Source organism: Hermetia illucens, chromosome 6, assembly GCF_905115235.1.
Source record: "Hermetia illucens chromosome 6, iHerIll2.2.curated.20191125, whole genome shotgun sequence".
Classification (NCBI taxonomy): Eukaryota; Metazoa; Arthropoda; class Insecta; order Diptera; family Stratiomyidae; genus Hermetia; species Hermetia illucens.
The window spans coordinates 47465247-47479199 of NC_051854.1; the positions used below are offsets into that span (position 1 = coordinate 47465247).

The 13953-nt window shown below is 46.8% G+C and overlaps 1 protein-coding gene across 1 annotated transcript in view; it reads left to right on the forward strand.

Moving 5' to 3' along the window:
- Nucleotides 1-2478: 2478 nt before the first annotated feature.
- Nucleotides 2479-13953, forward strand: part of LOC119659469 (ubiquitin carboxyl-terminal hydrolase 8) — a 52172-nt gene continuing 40697 nt past the window's right edge. Inside the window, exons 1-7 of the mRNA XM_038067559.1 lie at nt 2479-2585; nt 2645-2905; nt 2980-3477; nt 3528-3690; nt 3751-4257; nt 4320-4547; nt 4610-4741. Coding sequence (XP_037923487.1) covers nt 2811-2905; nt 2980-3477; nt 3528-3690; nt 3751-4257; nt 4320-4547; nt 4610-4741 — 1623 coding nt within the window. The 5' untranslated portion in view covers nt 2479-2585; nt 2645-2810. The remainder of the gene's footprint in view (nt 2586-2644; nt 2906-2979; nt 3478-3527; nt 3691-3750; nt 4258-4319; nt 4548-4609; nt 4742-13953) is intronic.

Here is a 13953-nt window from a genome sequence, read left to right on the forward strand (position 1 = left end):
GGCTTTAAAGTCGATGAACAGATGGTGCAACTGTTGTCCATATTCCAACAGTTTTTCCATCGCTTGCCGCACAGAGAAAATCTGATCTGTCGCTGATTTGCCTGGAGTGAAGCCTCTTTGATATGGGCCAATGATGTTCTGGGCGTATGGGGCTATCCGGCCTAGTAAGATAGTGGAGAATATCTTATAGATGGTACTCAGCAACGTGATACCTCTATAATTGCTGCACTGTGTGATATCTCCCTTTTTATGTATGAGACAGATAATGCCTCGTTGCCAATCGTCAGGCATTAATTCGCTGTCCCATACCTTGAGCACAAGTTGATGAACCACTTGGTGTAACTGGTCGCCTCCATATTTAACCAATTCGGCTGTAATTCCATCGGCTCCTGGCGACTTATGATTTTTTAGCCGATGAATTGCACGGACTGTTTCTCCTAAACTTGGTGGTGGCAGTATTTGTCCGTCGTCTTCAATTGGTGGGACCTCCAACTCGCCGATGTTCTGGTTGTTCAGTAGCTCATCAAAGTACTCAACCCATCGCTCTAATATGCCCATTCTGTCGGAAATCAGATTTCCCTCTTTGTCTCGGCAGGATGAGCATCGTGGTGTATAAGGCTTCATCCTGCTGAGTTGTTGGTAAAACTTTCGCGCCTGGTGCGGTCGCTCCCTGTACTTTTCTAGTTCATAGACTTGTTGGTTCTCCTAGGCTTCCTTTTTCCGTCTGTGAAATCGCTTCTCCACTCGTCGGAGCTCGTGATAAGTCTCTGCGCGTGCCCGCGTTCTTTGAGAATGCAACATTACTCGGTATGCGGCATTCTTCCGTCCCGTTGCTAGCCTACATTCATCGTCAAACCAGCCGTTCCGACTCCTTTTGCGGCTGGGGCCAAGTATGTTTGTGGCCGTATCCATGATAACGTTCTTCAGGTGATTGTGAAGATCATTTGTTGATGCTTCATCTCCAGGTCCTCTGTTGACTGCGGTTATTGCGGCATCCATTTCCCTCTTATAGGTGTCGCGGAGGGTTGTGTTGTGGATGGCTTCAGTGTTCACTCTCACCTGATTGTCAGAGGGGATTCTAGGTGGTATTGTTATTCGAGCTCGGAGCACCATGCCAACGAGGTAGTGATCCGCGTCTATATTGGCCCCCCTATATGTTCTGACATTCATCAAGGCTGAGAGGTGGCGGCGTTCGATCAACACGTGGTCAATTTGCTTGAAAGTGGTCCCGTCTGGAGAGGCCTACGTATGTTTGTGGACCGCTTTCCGCGCAAACCAGGTACTTCCAACAACCATTTCGTGTGACCCTGCTAATTGAATAGTCCGCAGTTCGTTATCATTTGTTTTTTCGTGTAAGCTATGGGAGCCAACGTATGCCTGAGTACGGGCTCCTTCCCTACTTGGCTGTTAAAATCCCCAAGTATGATTTTGATATCATATCTGGGACATGCTTCGAGGGTTCGTTCTACTGCCTCGTAGAAGATATCCTTCTCCGACTCTGCAGTCTCCTCTGTAGGGGCGTGAACGTTAATGAGGCTTATATTTCTAAACTTGCCTCGCAAGCGCAGAGTGCATAGCCGTTCGCTTATGTTTTCAAAGCCGATAACAGCAGGTTTCATTTTTTGGCTGACTAAGAAACCTACTCCGAGCACATGGTTTACTGGTTGACCGCTATAATATATGGTGTAGTGGCTCTTCTCCAGGAAACCGGTCCCTGTCCATCGCATCTCTTGCAATGCTGTTATATCAGCCCTATATTGGGACAGGGTATCGGCTAGCTGCTGGTCAGCTTCATCTCTGTACAGGGAGCGCACGTTCCATGAGAAAATGCGCAGATCTTTATTCCGTGTTCGTTGCCGGGTCCGTCGTTTTAAAATCCGTCCTGTCCCAGGCTCCTGTTGTGGCTTCGTAACGAGTTGTTTTCCGTGTAGGGTTGTCAGCCATACCCAACCCCCAACCTGAAGGACCAGTTGGTACAATTTGTCCCGTTTTTAGGCGCGGGAGACTCGCCTTCATCCTTCTCCGTCTGCAGCTTTTCGTTAAGAAAGAGCTCCCAGCGGTCACCACGTGGAGGTGGAGATAGAGTTTGGTAGTAGAGCTGTTGGTGTTGGTTCAGCAGGCATTTCCCAGGTTTTATGCTCCATCGTGGGTACCAATCCACGTTTCCCCCTGGGACCTATACTACCCTTGACCACCGGCCGGTCATCCTCCCTAAAATGTCATACCTCAAAAGAGCAATGTTTTTTCATTGGCTAATTTCTGATTAATTTTGTATTACTGATTGTCATTTTACCTGAAACTTCTTGCCTAACGTCTTCTTTTCGCCCGCCCATCATCACCAAATTCTTACGAAATACCGTCCGACTCACTTAGGACTTCAAGGTTTGGATTTCGAATGAGTGAATATAAACACTCCTAACAAGACACGAACATCATCTTGCTGATCGGAGCGCTTCCCGTGTCAGTTCCAAGAATTATATATGACAGATATGTGAGTTGTCATTTGGCTGGTTGACTTTTGAGGAATTTGTGTTTTCTTATTTGGGATTCCCAACATTTGTCAGCGTCGATAGAAATCGCGTGATGTACTCCTTTCCCATTGGATTTTTGTTGCTTCAATTAAGAGTTTCTTTTCGTGATGCAGGTGACGAGGACAAGCCGCGCCGGCACCAGATCTATCGTCAATTCCTCGTACACATACACAGATCGAATCACGTCACGCCAGACCCGCATCCAGTCCTACTCAGTTGCGGGCCGAGTAATCCAATTTGAAAATTCCCCATAGTTCTCAAGCGAAGAAAGCTCTGGCGATGGTGAGACCGAGGGAACTGTACAAGGGCCAGTGCCTGAACGACTTGGAGCCTTTCTATCAGCTTCCGAACCTCAAAAACAATAAACTCGCCTCGTGAGTCGAACTCCCACTACAGTTGCCCTGTGAGGTAGTGCTTGTTTGCTTAACCTAATCTCTGATGTTTACAGGTTGCTCAGCACAGCCCAGAAGGTCTACCGGAAGGCGGAGGAGTGCTACCTGGACGGTGATGAGGAACTGAGTTATATCTATTTCATGCGCTACTTCAACTTAATCGACTTCATCCGCAAAATGCCCGACTATGCGTCGAACAAGCAGCAAGTGGCGAAGAGCCTGGGCCACCACAAGCAGCTTTCGGACGTGCTGGACAAGACAGAGGCCCTGTCCAACTCCTTGAAGAAACGCTACTCGGAGCTGTCGGAGAAGAACCAGTCAATGCAGAACGAGGCCAATGCGCAGATGGTTGGGAACAATCACGGCAACGGCGAGGATATGGATGTTTCGATGGAAGAGGAAACGGGCTTGTCAGCCACGGAGTTGTTCAAAGCCATGAAAGATCCGAAGACGAGTTTGCTCATTATGGACTGTCGCCCTAAGGCGGACTTTGCTAGTTCACGGCTAAACTATCAGTACTGCATCAACATCCCCGCCGAGATCATTTTGCCGGGGTGAGAATTTTGCCTTGTGAGGGTTCGGGCTCTAATTTTTCCATTTGCAGAATGACCGCAGGGAAAATTCAGCAGCAGCTTGAGGCCAGTTCGAAAGGACTCTGGTCCTCACGAATGGTGAAAGACAAGATCGTCCTGATGGATTGGAGTACGAAAACTGCGGTGCCTATTCTTCACACTCCGATATGGCGATTACGTGATATCCTGCAGAACGTGAGCAAACTGTGAACTGCCTTGAAAAGAGGAACGACTAACATTTTATCTGGCTTTCAGTGGGATCCAGACACAACGTACCGTTCGCCCATCAAATGCCTGATTGGCGGCTACGAGAATTTCATCCTTATGTACCCGATGCAGTGCACCAATCCGAATGTGCAAGCACCCGTTGATCTTGCCGCTGATAGCAATGTTCTGGATGACATTGAATATCCTTCGATAAACGACATTACCATGAAGGACACTAACAAGTTCGAATCGACTTCCGGTCAGCATCCAAGCGGTGATGTTTCCCGACCGACAATTGATCGTAAGAGCAAAGCGGCTGCCCTGAAAACTTACGACGAGAAGCAGAAGATGCTAGACCTGCTGCAGGAGCAGGAGGCTTTAGTGGAGAAGGTTTTGGAAAACGAACGCAAGCGGCTAGAGGCGGAGAACGACTGGCAAAGTGTCTCCAAGCAAGTGAAGCAAATGGACGGCACGGATCAAAACGAAATTCTAAAGTCGCGCGAGCAGGAACTCTTGTACAACATTATGCAGCTGGAGAGCAAGGAACGGGACTATGTAAGTTTGGGATCACTGAAACATTCAGATCATTACGGTTAATGTTTTTGTTTTTTCACTAGAAATTGGAAAATGAACTTCTTCTACAACAAGTGGAAGAGTACAAACGTCGGGAACGTGAGATGAACAAAATCGTGTCTGACACAGAAGCTGAGACTGTGAAAAAGACTGAGCAAAACATCGAAGTTAAACTTAAGGAGGCGAAGCAGATTGACGAGCAGCGCGAGAAAATCACGCAGGAACGTGAGAAGCAATTGGCGTTTGCGCGGGAACAGAAACGGCACCTGAAGGTGGTTTGCAAGAGACTTTCATTGGTGCAGTTTCGTTAATTTTTTATTCCTTCTCTTCTCAGCCACCGGCAGAGGAGGAAGAAATATCTAAGCCAAAGATTCCACAATTTGATAGATCAATTAAGCCTCCTACGAAGGCAGAAACTATTGAAGTCCCGATCCAGAGAGATTTCGCAGGGGTTTCTGGCGGAATGGTAAGTCGATTTTAATATTGTATAACAGACAAGGGAACTATTTTTTTGTCGTTATGGTTTTCCGGAAGCATTCGCAACATTCGAAATAAATTTCAAATGCTGCGAATCGCGGGTATAATATTTATTGATTTTTCAATAAATAAATTCAACTAAAATAAATTAAAATTCAATTAAAATAAATTAAAATAATGATTCGCTGCTGCAGCGGCGATGGTGTCGACGGCTGCGGCGGCGATGGTGACGACGGCTGCGGCGTCTTTGGTGAGAACGGCGTCGATGGTGAAGCCAGCGGCGCCGTTTTTATTCTTGAACTAAAAGAATCGGCGGCGTCTGCTGCAGCGATGGTGGCGGAGTCTTCGGCTTCTGCCTGATAGCGGTGGCTGCGGCAGTGATGCTGGTGTCGGCTACGGCGGTAATGTTGGCGGCGGCTACAGCGTTTGAGATGGCGATGGTGGCGATGGCTGCGGCGGCAGCGATAGTGGCTGCGGCAGCGGCTACGGCGTCGGCGATGGTGGCGACGGTTGCGGTTGCTTTCTCGCCTTGTTGGTGCGTGTTCCGGGGTCACCAAATGTGCAATTGTACTAGTCTGCTCCCTATCACGACTATGTCCAAGTCCAAGCTTCTCTGCGCAACAGAAATCAGGGGTGCAGAGATTTCTCTTTTTATTTGGTGTATTCCGTGTGGGTGATAGATTAGTCTGCTTAACGATTTCCGAGTGTAATTCCATTTTATTTGGAAGGAAAAACACGATGACACCAGAGCACGGAGTAATCACAAATTGCAAATGACGTCGTTACGAATTAAAACTTTTATTCAAACAATCGAAAATAATTCAAGAAAGGAAAGAATAACGGAAACACTTTTTGAACAACGCGAGCGATCCGTCGTCGTTTAAGGCTGGAGGTAGAAGAGAACGATCTGTCTCCATGTGGTTCTTTCTGCCCCCAACTCATGGCACACTCTTCACCGCTAGTCCTCTACTCCCGTGGCGAGTTCTAAAAAGTGAAGAGCTCCGCGCCATCTATTTGTTCGCATTCGCAACATTCGAAATAAATTTCGAATGCTGCGAATCCCGCCGCGCCACAATTGCATCGAAAATTGATTGTAGCTCCTAAGTGGAAGAGTGAGCGCCAATCATTCTTTCACGCTATCGTTTGAAGTTCACCAGCGGTTAGGCTGTTGGGAATACACAAAATATTATATTTTTATGGAAAATCTAGAGATATTCGTGTTACGCTTTGTAAAGATTTATTACGATATGTCGACATGAAACAGTATTCATAAGAAGAAATTTTATAAACAGAACAGACAAATAGTGTTCTGACAGTTACGGAGGACATCACATCAAGCTATTCGGAAGTGATTGGGTGATTGTAAGAAAACTATTCGGAAAAATGTTCTTGCAACGAAACTGTTCACTAAGCTTTGGCGATCAACCAAGATTGACTGAATTCGCTCGGGATTTTTTTTTTGTTCTCAAAATTCCAAATATTTCTGACTCAAAGCAAAAATTTTGCAATGAAGAACGGTGCAATGGCCGAGTTATTTGAGTGACAGCTTCTTGATTCCGTTGCCCCGGGTTCATCAGGTTTGTGTTTGTTTTTTTTTTGTTCTGACTCGCTGCTGTAGGCTCATCATGAAGATGAGACTGAAGCAACGTCTCATTGAACATCAAATCGGAAAAAATATAGTAATTGTTGGCGCAACCTTCCAGAGGAAGTAGATTTCGTCATAGCCAAACTACTGCGTCTATGCTGTCATAGACCTTTTTCACGTCCTTCGTCCAAGGCAGTACGAAAAATGCCATTGTCTACAAGATGAAATAGAGTCGATGATTGGACGCATTTTTGGCGCATTACTTTTGGACTTCCCCCTTTCCTTGGGGAAGGACTCGAATTTCAGAATTCTTGAACAAGTAGCAATAGCAACTAAGTTACAAGGTTTCTATACACGTTAACATCTCTCAGCGGGCCATCGAGAGACTTACGATCACCCATAAGCACTCTACTTAGAAGGTTAGCGGCGGTTAAAAAGAAGTGATAGTTTCTGGGAAAATCCTGGTTGAAACTGATAATATTTGTCAGGAACTACCAGTAGTGGCGCCTTGTCTTTAGCTTAGAGTGCATATATATATATATGTTTGACGACTGGTAAAGAGGCATTATCTGTCTCATACATAAAAAGGGAGATATCACACAGTGCAGCAATTATAGAGGTATCACGTTGCTGAGTATCACCTATAAGATATTCTCCGCTACCTTGCTAAGCTGGATAGCCCCATTCGCTCAGAATATCATTGGCCTATAAAAAAGAGGCTTTACTCCAGGCAAATCAACAACAGATCAGATTCTTTTTCTGCGGCAATCGATCGAATATTGGAATATGGTCATCAATTGCACCATCTTTTCATCGAGTTTAAGCCGCCTATGATAACATAGTCAGTGTGAAACTACACGGCCATGAGAGAACTCGGTATCCCGATGAAATTGATAAGACTGACTAAGCTGACCCTGACCAAAGTGCGAGGCCAGATAAAAGCAGCAGGACCACTCTCTAGACCTTCCAACGTCAATAAGGCTCTAAAACAGGGGGTGCCCTATCATGCGTTCTCTTCAACCTGGTCCCGAAGAAAGTGATTCGCGATGCAGATGTAAATGTGAGAGGCACCTTCCTCTTTAAGTCCACCCAACTACTAACATCATGGGAAGAACGACCCGAGACGTACAAACTGCCTTCATCCAGATCGAGCAGGCGGCGCGAGATCTTGGGCTGCACATCAATGAAGACAAGACAAAGCATATGGTGGCAACGTCAGCACCAAAAACCAACCAACCAATAACATCAAACCGCACTGGTCAAACGGGAAGAATAAATATAGGAGACTACAACTTTCAGACCGTTGATAATTTCTTTTATCTGGGGTCGAAAATCACAATCGATAACAGCTACGGTAATGAAATCCGCGCACGGTTGTTGTCAGCCAACAGAGCCTATTTCGGCTTACAAAAACTGTTCCGCCCGAAACGTCTCACCATAGGGTCAAAGTTCTTACTGTACAAGACTATGATCTTGCCAGTACTCATGTATTCCTCGGAAACTTCTTAGCAAGAAAAATTGCGAACTCTTGGCCGCGTTCGAGAGAAGAATCCTCCGAAGAATCTTTGACCCCCTACATGAGGATGGACGATTCCGTAGCCTACACAATGACGAAATCTATGAGCAATACCGTGACCGTCTGGTTGTGGATAAAATCCGGTTCAATAGGTTAGGGCGGGTCACTCAACCCGTATGGATGCGGGTGATCCAGCCCGGAAAGTCTACGAGGGCAATATCTATGGTAGAAAAAGAAGACGAGGCAGACCCTGCCTGAGATGGAACGTTGGCGGAGGTCAGGACATCAGACAGCTTTTAGGTATATCGAATTGGTGGGCCTCGGTGCAAAATCCCTTTCGATCACAAAAGGGCTCTCGTTAAAAGCACTTGGAATGATTTGATGTTTTAAACGCAATGAGAACCCTTTTGGAGATCATGACAACCAAACCACAAAAACTTCAAATGCCTTTCGATAGAGCTATGTTCGTTTTTGACAATTGAAACTCAAGCCGCTAAGGACTGAGCGAATTGTTGAGATCGAAGAAGCTGATCATTATTTTCAGATAATTAAATTTAGCAGTGGTTGGAGGTCCTGAGTTGCCATCAAAAGCTGACATTTGATGGGCTCTTAGAAATGCGTGAGCAAAAAAAGTAGTTCATCACTTGCAACTTAGGATGCATTTGTGTATGGGGGGAGCGGTGTGTGTGTGTGTGTATGGTGGGGGAGAAGCTACAGCTTCTGGGCACTCAGGCCGTGTTGGCCCATTGCACTCGCCTCCCCCGTCTAACGGAATATTCCGGATTCGTTAACGTATCGCAGGATTTCCTTAGTGGATGTGATGATACCCGTGGCAATTGGAGAACATCGGCACCAAAGATCTGATGCCTGATGCGTCCATAGGCGGGGCATTCACATAGGAAATGCTCCGTGGATTCCGCTTCCTCATTACAGGAGGGACACGTATCATCTTGAGTAATTCCTATTCTGAACATATGCCCAGCTAGTGAATTATGGCCAGTTAGAATGCCCACAATTCTTCCGCAACTCCTCCTGCTTTTCGACAGGATAAACTTTGCGGTACGTATGTTCGGTTCTGGCAGGAAAAGTTTGGTGTGTCGAGCAGCATTTAGGCTCTGCCACCTGTCATTATGGGAAACTTGTTCCCAGTTTTTGAAAACAGATTTAGCCAATGCTACTGATACTCCAATTGCTGGCTCCGGTCTCGGCATAGGGGAGATTGACCCCTCTTTCGCTAAAGCGTCCGAGATTTCATTTTCCTCTATGCCACAGTGACCAGGCACCCAGAGTAGTTCCACCGTTTTGAATCTAGACATAGAGTTCAAACGGTTTCTGCATTCCTAAACGATTTTCGAGGTGATCAAAGGACTGCTCAATGCCCTCAGCGCAGCTTGACTGCCACTGCAGATTGCGATGCGCCTGCTCTTCAACCGCTCGTCAATCACCCAGTTTGCCACCCTTAGGATCGCATAAACTTCGGCTTGAAAAACCATTGCATATTGTCCCAATAGAAAAGCCCACTTCTCGTTTTTATTCGAGGGGTAGACTCCGGCTCCAGAACCCGCTTCTGTTTTTGAGCCATCGATGTAGAAGACTTCCGTATATCCCGCCACGCAATCCTCTCGGTCTTCCCAGGCCCCTCTATGCTTCAGGGTAACTTCATATCTTCTACCAAACAGATGTATGGGGACACGAGAATCGGAAGGCATTGTAAGAACTGGATTCAGTCCTCCCAGTAACTCTTCCAATGCTCTGTGCCCCTCACATCCGTTGTTTTTCCATAGATCTAATCGAATTAACCTAAGAGTTAATCTCATTGCAGTGCTTTGAATAAATATATCCAGGGGCTGCAAATTGAGTAGTGCATTCAGAGCTGCGCCGGATGTCGTGCTCATGGCACCAGTGATACCCAGACAAACAGTTCTTTGCAGTGCTTCTTTCTTTTTGTCTCACCTTAACCCACCACACTACGGATGCATATACGAACATCGGCCTAATGATGGCAACGTATATCCACATTACCACATGAGGCCTGAGTCCCCATGTCGAGGCAAAGGTCCGTCTGCACAGCCCATAAGCTGTGAGAGCTCGTTTCATCTTTACCTCTACATGTTTGTTCCAAAGAAGTTTTTTATCTAGAGTGACTCCCAGATATTTCACTTCTTCGGAGAGTTGAAGGGTAGTACCCCTCATCTCAGGGAGACAAAGTTCATCCAGTTTTCTCCTTTTTGTGAATGAAACCATTGTGGTTTTATTTGGATTAACTGACAGACCATGTCAACGACACCAGCTGTCTATCAAATCAACGGCACGTTGCATATTCCTACACACCGTTCCAAGATCCCGATCAACAGCAAGTACAGCCACGTCATCAGCATAAGCTTGAGCGTGTATTGGCAAATTTTGCAGTTCACATAGCAGTGAGTCGATCAGCATACTTCACAGAAGTGGCGAAAACACACCTCCTTGGGGGCAGCCCTTCGTTGCTTCCGTAGTCAGGTAGCGAACGACCCCTACCTCAGCGCACAGCAATCTTTGCGTTAGCATAGCATGGATCCACTTAATTAAAGCATCATCAACACCATGCGCTCTGGCGGCATCACAAAGTTTTTGAAAAGGCGCACAGTCAAAAGCCCCTTCAATGTCCACGAACACCCCCATCGCGTACTCACCATTCAAAGTTGCATCCTCTATCTTTGTGACCAAAGAATGAAGAGCAGACTCACAGGACTTTCCACGTTGGTAAGCATGTTCACTAAGTGGGTGTGACCTAAGTTCGTTTCCACGAATGTGACGCTCCACCAGTCTCTCCAAACCTTTCAGCAAGAATGAAGTCAAGCCGATCTGTCTGAAGTTCTTTGGATTAGAATAGTCATCTTTCCCAGGTTTCGGTATGAAAACTACCTTAACCTGTTGCCAAGAAGAAGGCACGTAGCCCAGAGCAAGACATTCTCGAAAAATATTTCTTAGAGGTCGCTCTAAATGCTCCATAGCCTCCTTTAGCATTGCCGGATAGATGCCATCCATGCTGATGCTTTGAAATGTTCAAAGAACAGTATGGCAGCTCTCACCTTTTCATGGTTAATAACCGTTTTCGCAGTGTTCCAGTTCCCCTTGCAACGCTTGCGTGTTGAAGGGGTTGCAAGAACCGTCAACTCTCCCCCTACCACTTCTCTCACCCGTTCTCCTGGGTGGTGTACTTCCAGGAGGGTCTGTACTGAGTCCAGTTTGGAGCTCATGAAAGTACCGTCGGGTTTTCTAAGAGAATCCAACTTGGCTGACTCATCCCTTTTGAGGACTCTGCACAGCCTTGAAGTCTCTCTTTCGCCTTCCAGTTCCTCACAGTACGCTCTAAAGGAGTCTCGTTTCGAACACCTAACGAGCCTCTTATATTCACGTTGTGAGTTCCTGAAATTTAACCAGTCTTCGTTCTTATTATTTTTGCAAGCACGGTTCAGAAGTCGCCTGGTTGACTTCCTGAGTTTTTGCAGTTCCCGGTTCCACCAACCGTTTTACCGCTTTGGCCTCGGGAAATAGGACAAGCCTCTTCATAGCACTTTAAAAGTGTGCATTTCAGAGTTTCCAATTCATCTTCCAGCGCCAAAGGAGTCCTTAGTTGCCTAGGGAGCTGTACTTTATTGCCAAGAAGTTCATTGAAGTTTGTCTAATCCGTTTTCCTAGCGCTCCGTTTTTATGCTCCAGACTGTTCGCCCGCAATAATCAGATTGAATTCTAGGTATTGGTGATCTGACAGTGAGACCTCGTGTAGCATCCGCCAGTGGGTAATTAACTCTAACACTTTTGGGGTACAGATTGTTAGGTCAATTACTTCGCTTCTTCTCGGCCTCACGAACGTAGGGGCGCACCGTACGTTTGCAGTCATGAGACCAATTGAAGTGATGAAATCAAATCGCTTCTCTCCTTTTGAATTACATTTGCTACTGCCCCAACAAATATGTTGAGCATTTGCATCGCAACCTATTAAGAGTTCGAGACTACTTGATTCTGCATACGCTACCAGATCCCTAAGCTCTTGGGTCGGTGGAGGATACAAAGATTCATAAGGTAAATAAGCGGAGGCAACTATGATGTTTTTCCTCTCGCCATTTATCTGGTATTGTATGATGACCGTAGCTAAGGCCTGGGAACGATACTGTCTCAGCATGGTTGCCTCTAACCGTCTTGACATCAGGGCGCAAGCTCTCGGTTTTATGGATCTTTCATCGTAGAAGATCCTAGCTCCCTTTACTGATCCAATGCCACATATTCTGTTAAATCGAACCCACGGCTCTTGCAGCAGAAAGATGTAGGGGAAATCCTGCAGCCTTATCATTCTCGCTGTCAACAGGTAGGAGGGGGCTTTGGCATGCTGCAGGTTCATGTGACCAATCTTTATGTTTTTCGGAATAAACTTAGTCTATTGTATTATGGAAAACAGTTAGAAGCGTATGCGGCAGTCCGCGTGTGACGCGGTTTCCTCCGCACCGTACCACCAGACTCGATCCTCTCGTGTCTGATTTCTCTGAGAAAAGCCGCACTTAGAGGTACCGCAGTTCCCATGTCCTCATCCATGAAAAATCTCATCTCATCCCGCAGAGCATTCGTCTGTTTTCCACTTAGCACCTTGACTTGTTTGCGGTGTCCGGTTTGCATAGATTCGATCACTCGAACTGGCATCAAGTCAGTTTCGTTCACGTCTCTGGCTCCCCTTTCTTCCGCCTGTTCCCTGGAAAGTGTAGGAGAAGTTACTAGCAAGTAAGATTCATTCTGTAGTCCCTCCACCAGTGCGAGCCCCCATACGGGGGTTCCGCCCCTGTATGCACTATCCTCCGCGCGTAGTTCCATTGTGGGAGAGCGCACCGAAGATGCTGCAATTTGCTTTACATTGTGTGAATCGAAGACCATCATTGCTCTACAGTTGCCTGATATGATTAAATTTCAGTCTACCTAGAAAAAAGTGGAGCACCATATGGTGACTTCCTCTGAACACAATCACTCTTTTGGTCCAGTTCGAATAACAAGTTGAAATCTTCCATGTTCGTAAATTTCTCCTTGCTGGCATTCATGAACTTTACCCCCAGTGTCCAAAGTCCACGCCCGGGTTCTGTTCACTCAGCATGCGAATGATGTCCTTTGCCTTCCTTCGAGGGCCAAGCAACCAACATCCGACATGTTCTGTCCTGCGTAGCTCAATATTCACAATAGTGAACGTGGGCCGACCGCCGGAACTCAAAGCCGGGTCTGCTGGAGCCACTTTAAGGCTGCCTCGTCAGTGCACTCCAAATGGAGAAGCCCATCGCGAAAACCTTGATTGTTAAATCGTGGTTTCGTTCCAGGCTCCAGCATTTTTTCCACAGGCATTGCCGGAAGGTAAATTATCCCTCTAACATTTTGTCATTCTTGGAAACCCCACGTCAGCAGTCAGAACCGAGGCTGCAGCTTGCACATACGTCCTCTTCTTTCCCGCCTTCGTGTCCGTATTCCTATGGGAGGGACCAGTTTCATTGAGATCTCTCTCGCTGATTTGATCACCACCCGGCACACCGGTCCTAATCTCCGGCGGGACGCGCGGATGTAAGCCCTGGTGCGGGGCATAATAAAGCGTTGGCCACAGCAGATGTATTGGTCTTACACTTCTTGTGCGGATTACCGCTGACAGAAAAGTCTGGTGCGTCCAGTGTTGATCTCGCCGGGGTTTCCAGTTTATCCTTACCTCCCGCCGGAGATTCCGCACCTAGTGGTAGAACCACGTCCATGTCCTCATTCCCAAGGTGCTTCATCTTCCTTCTCAGTGCCCTCTTCTGCCGCCGACTTAGGGCCAAACCAGGTTCACGGTGTCCGGGCCGTTTGGATCCATTTCATCATACCGGCATTAAATCAGCAGCGTCCACGTCCCCTTCTTCCGCTCTTCCCGGTAAGAATGAAGGAGAAGGTTCTGACAGGCAGGATTCAGCCTCTAATCCCACCTCCTTACTGACCGAAGTTCCCTTCTTCCGAGCCTTCCTCTGCCGTTTTTGGGTAGATTTGGGCTGTAGTATCGCGGACGGGACGGCCGTAGTCAGCTTTTCAGTTTCTCCCAAATTGAGAGTTACCGTACTTT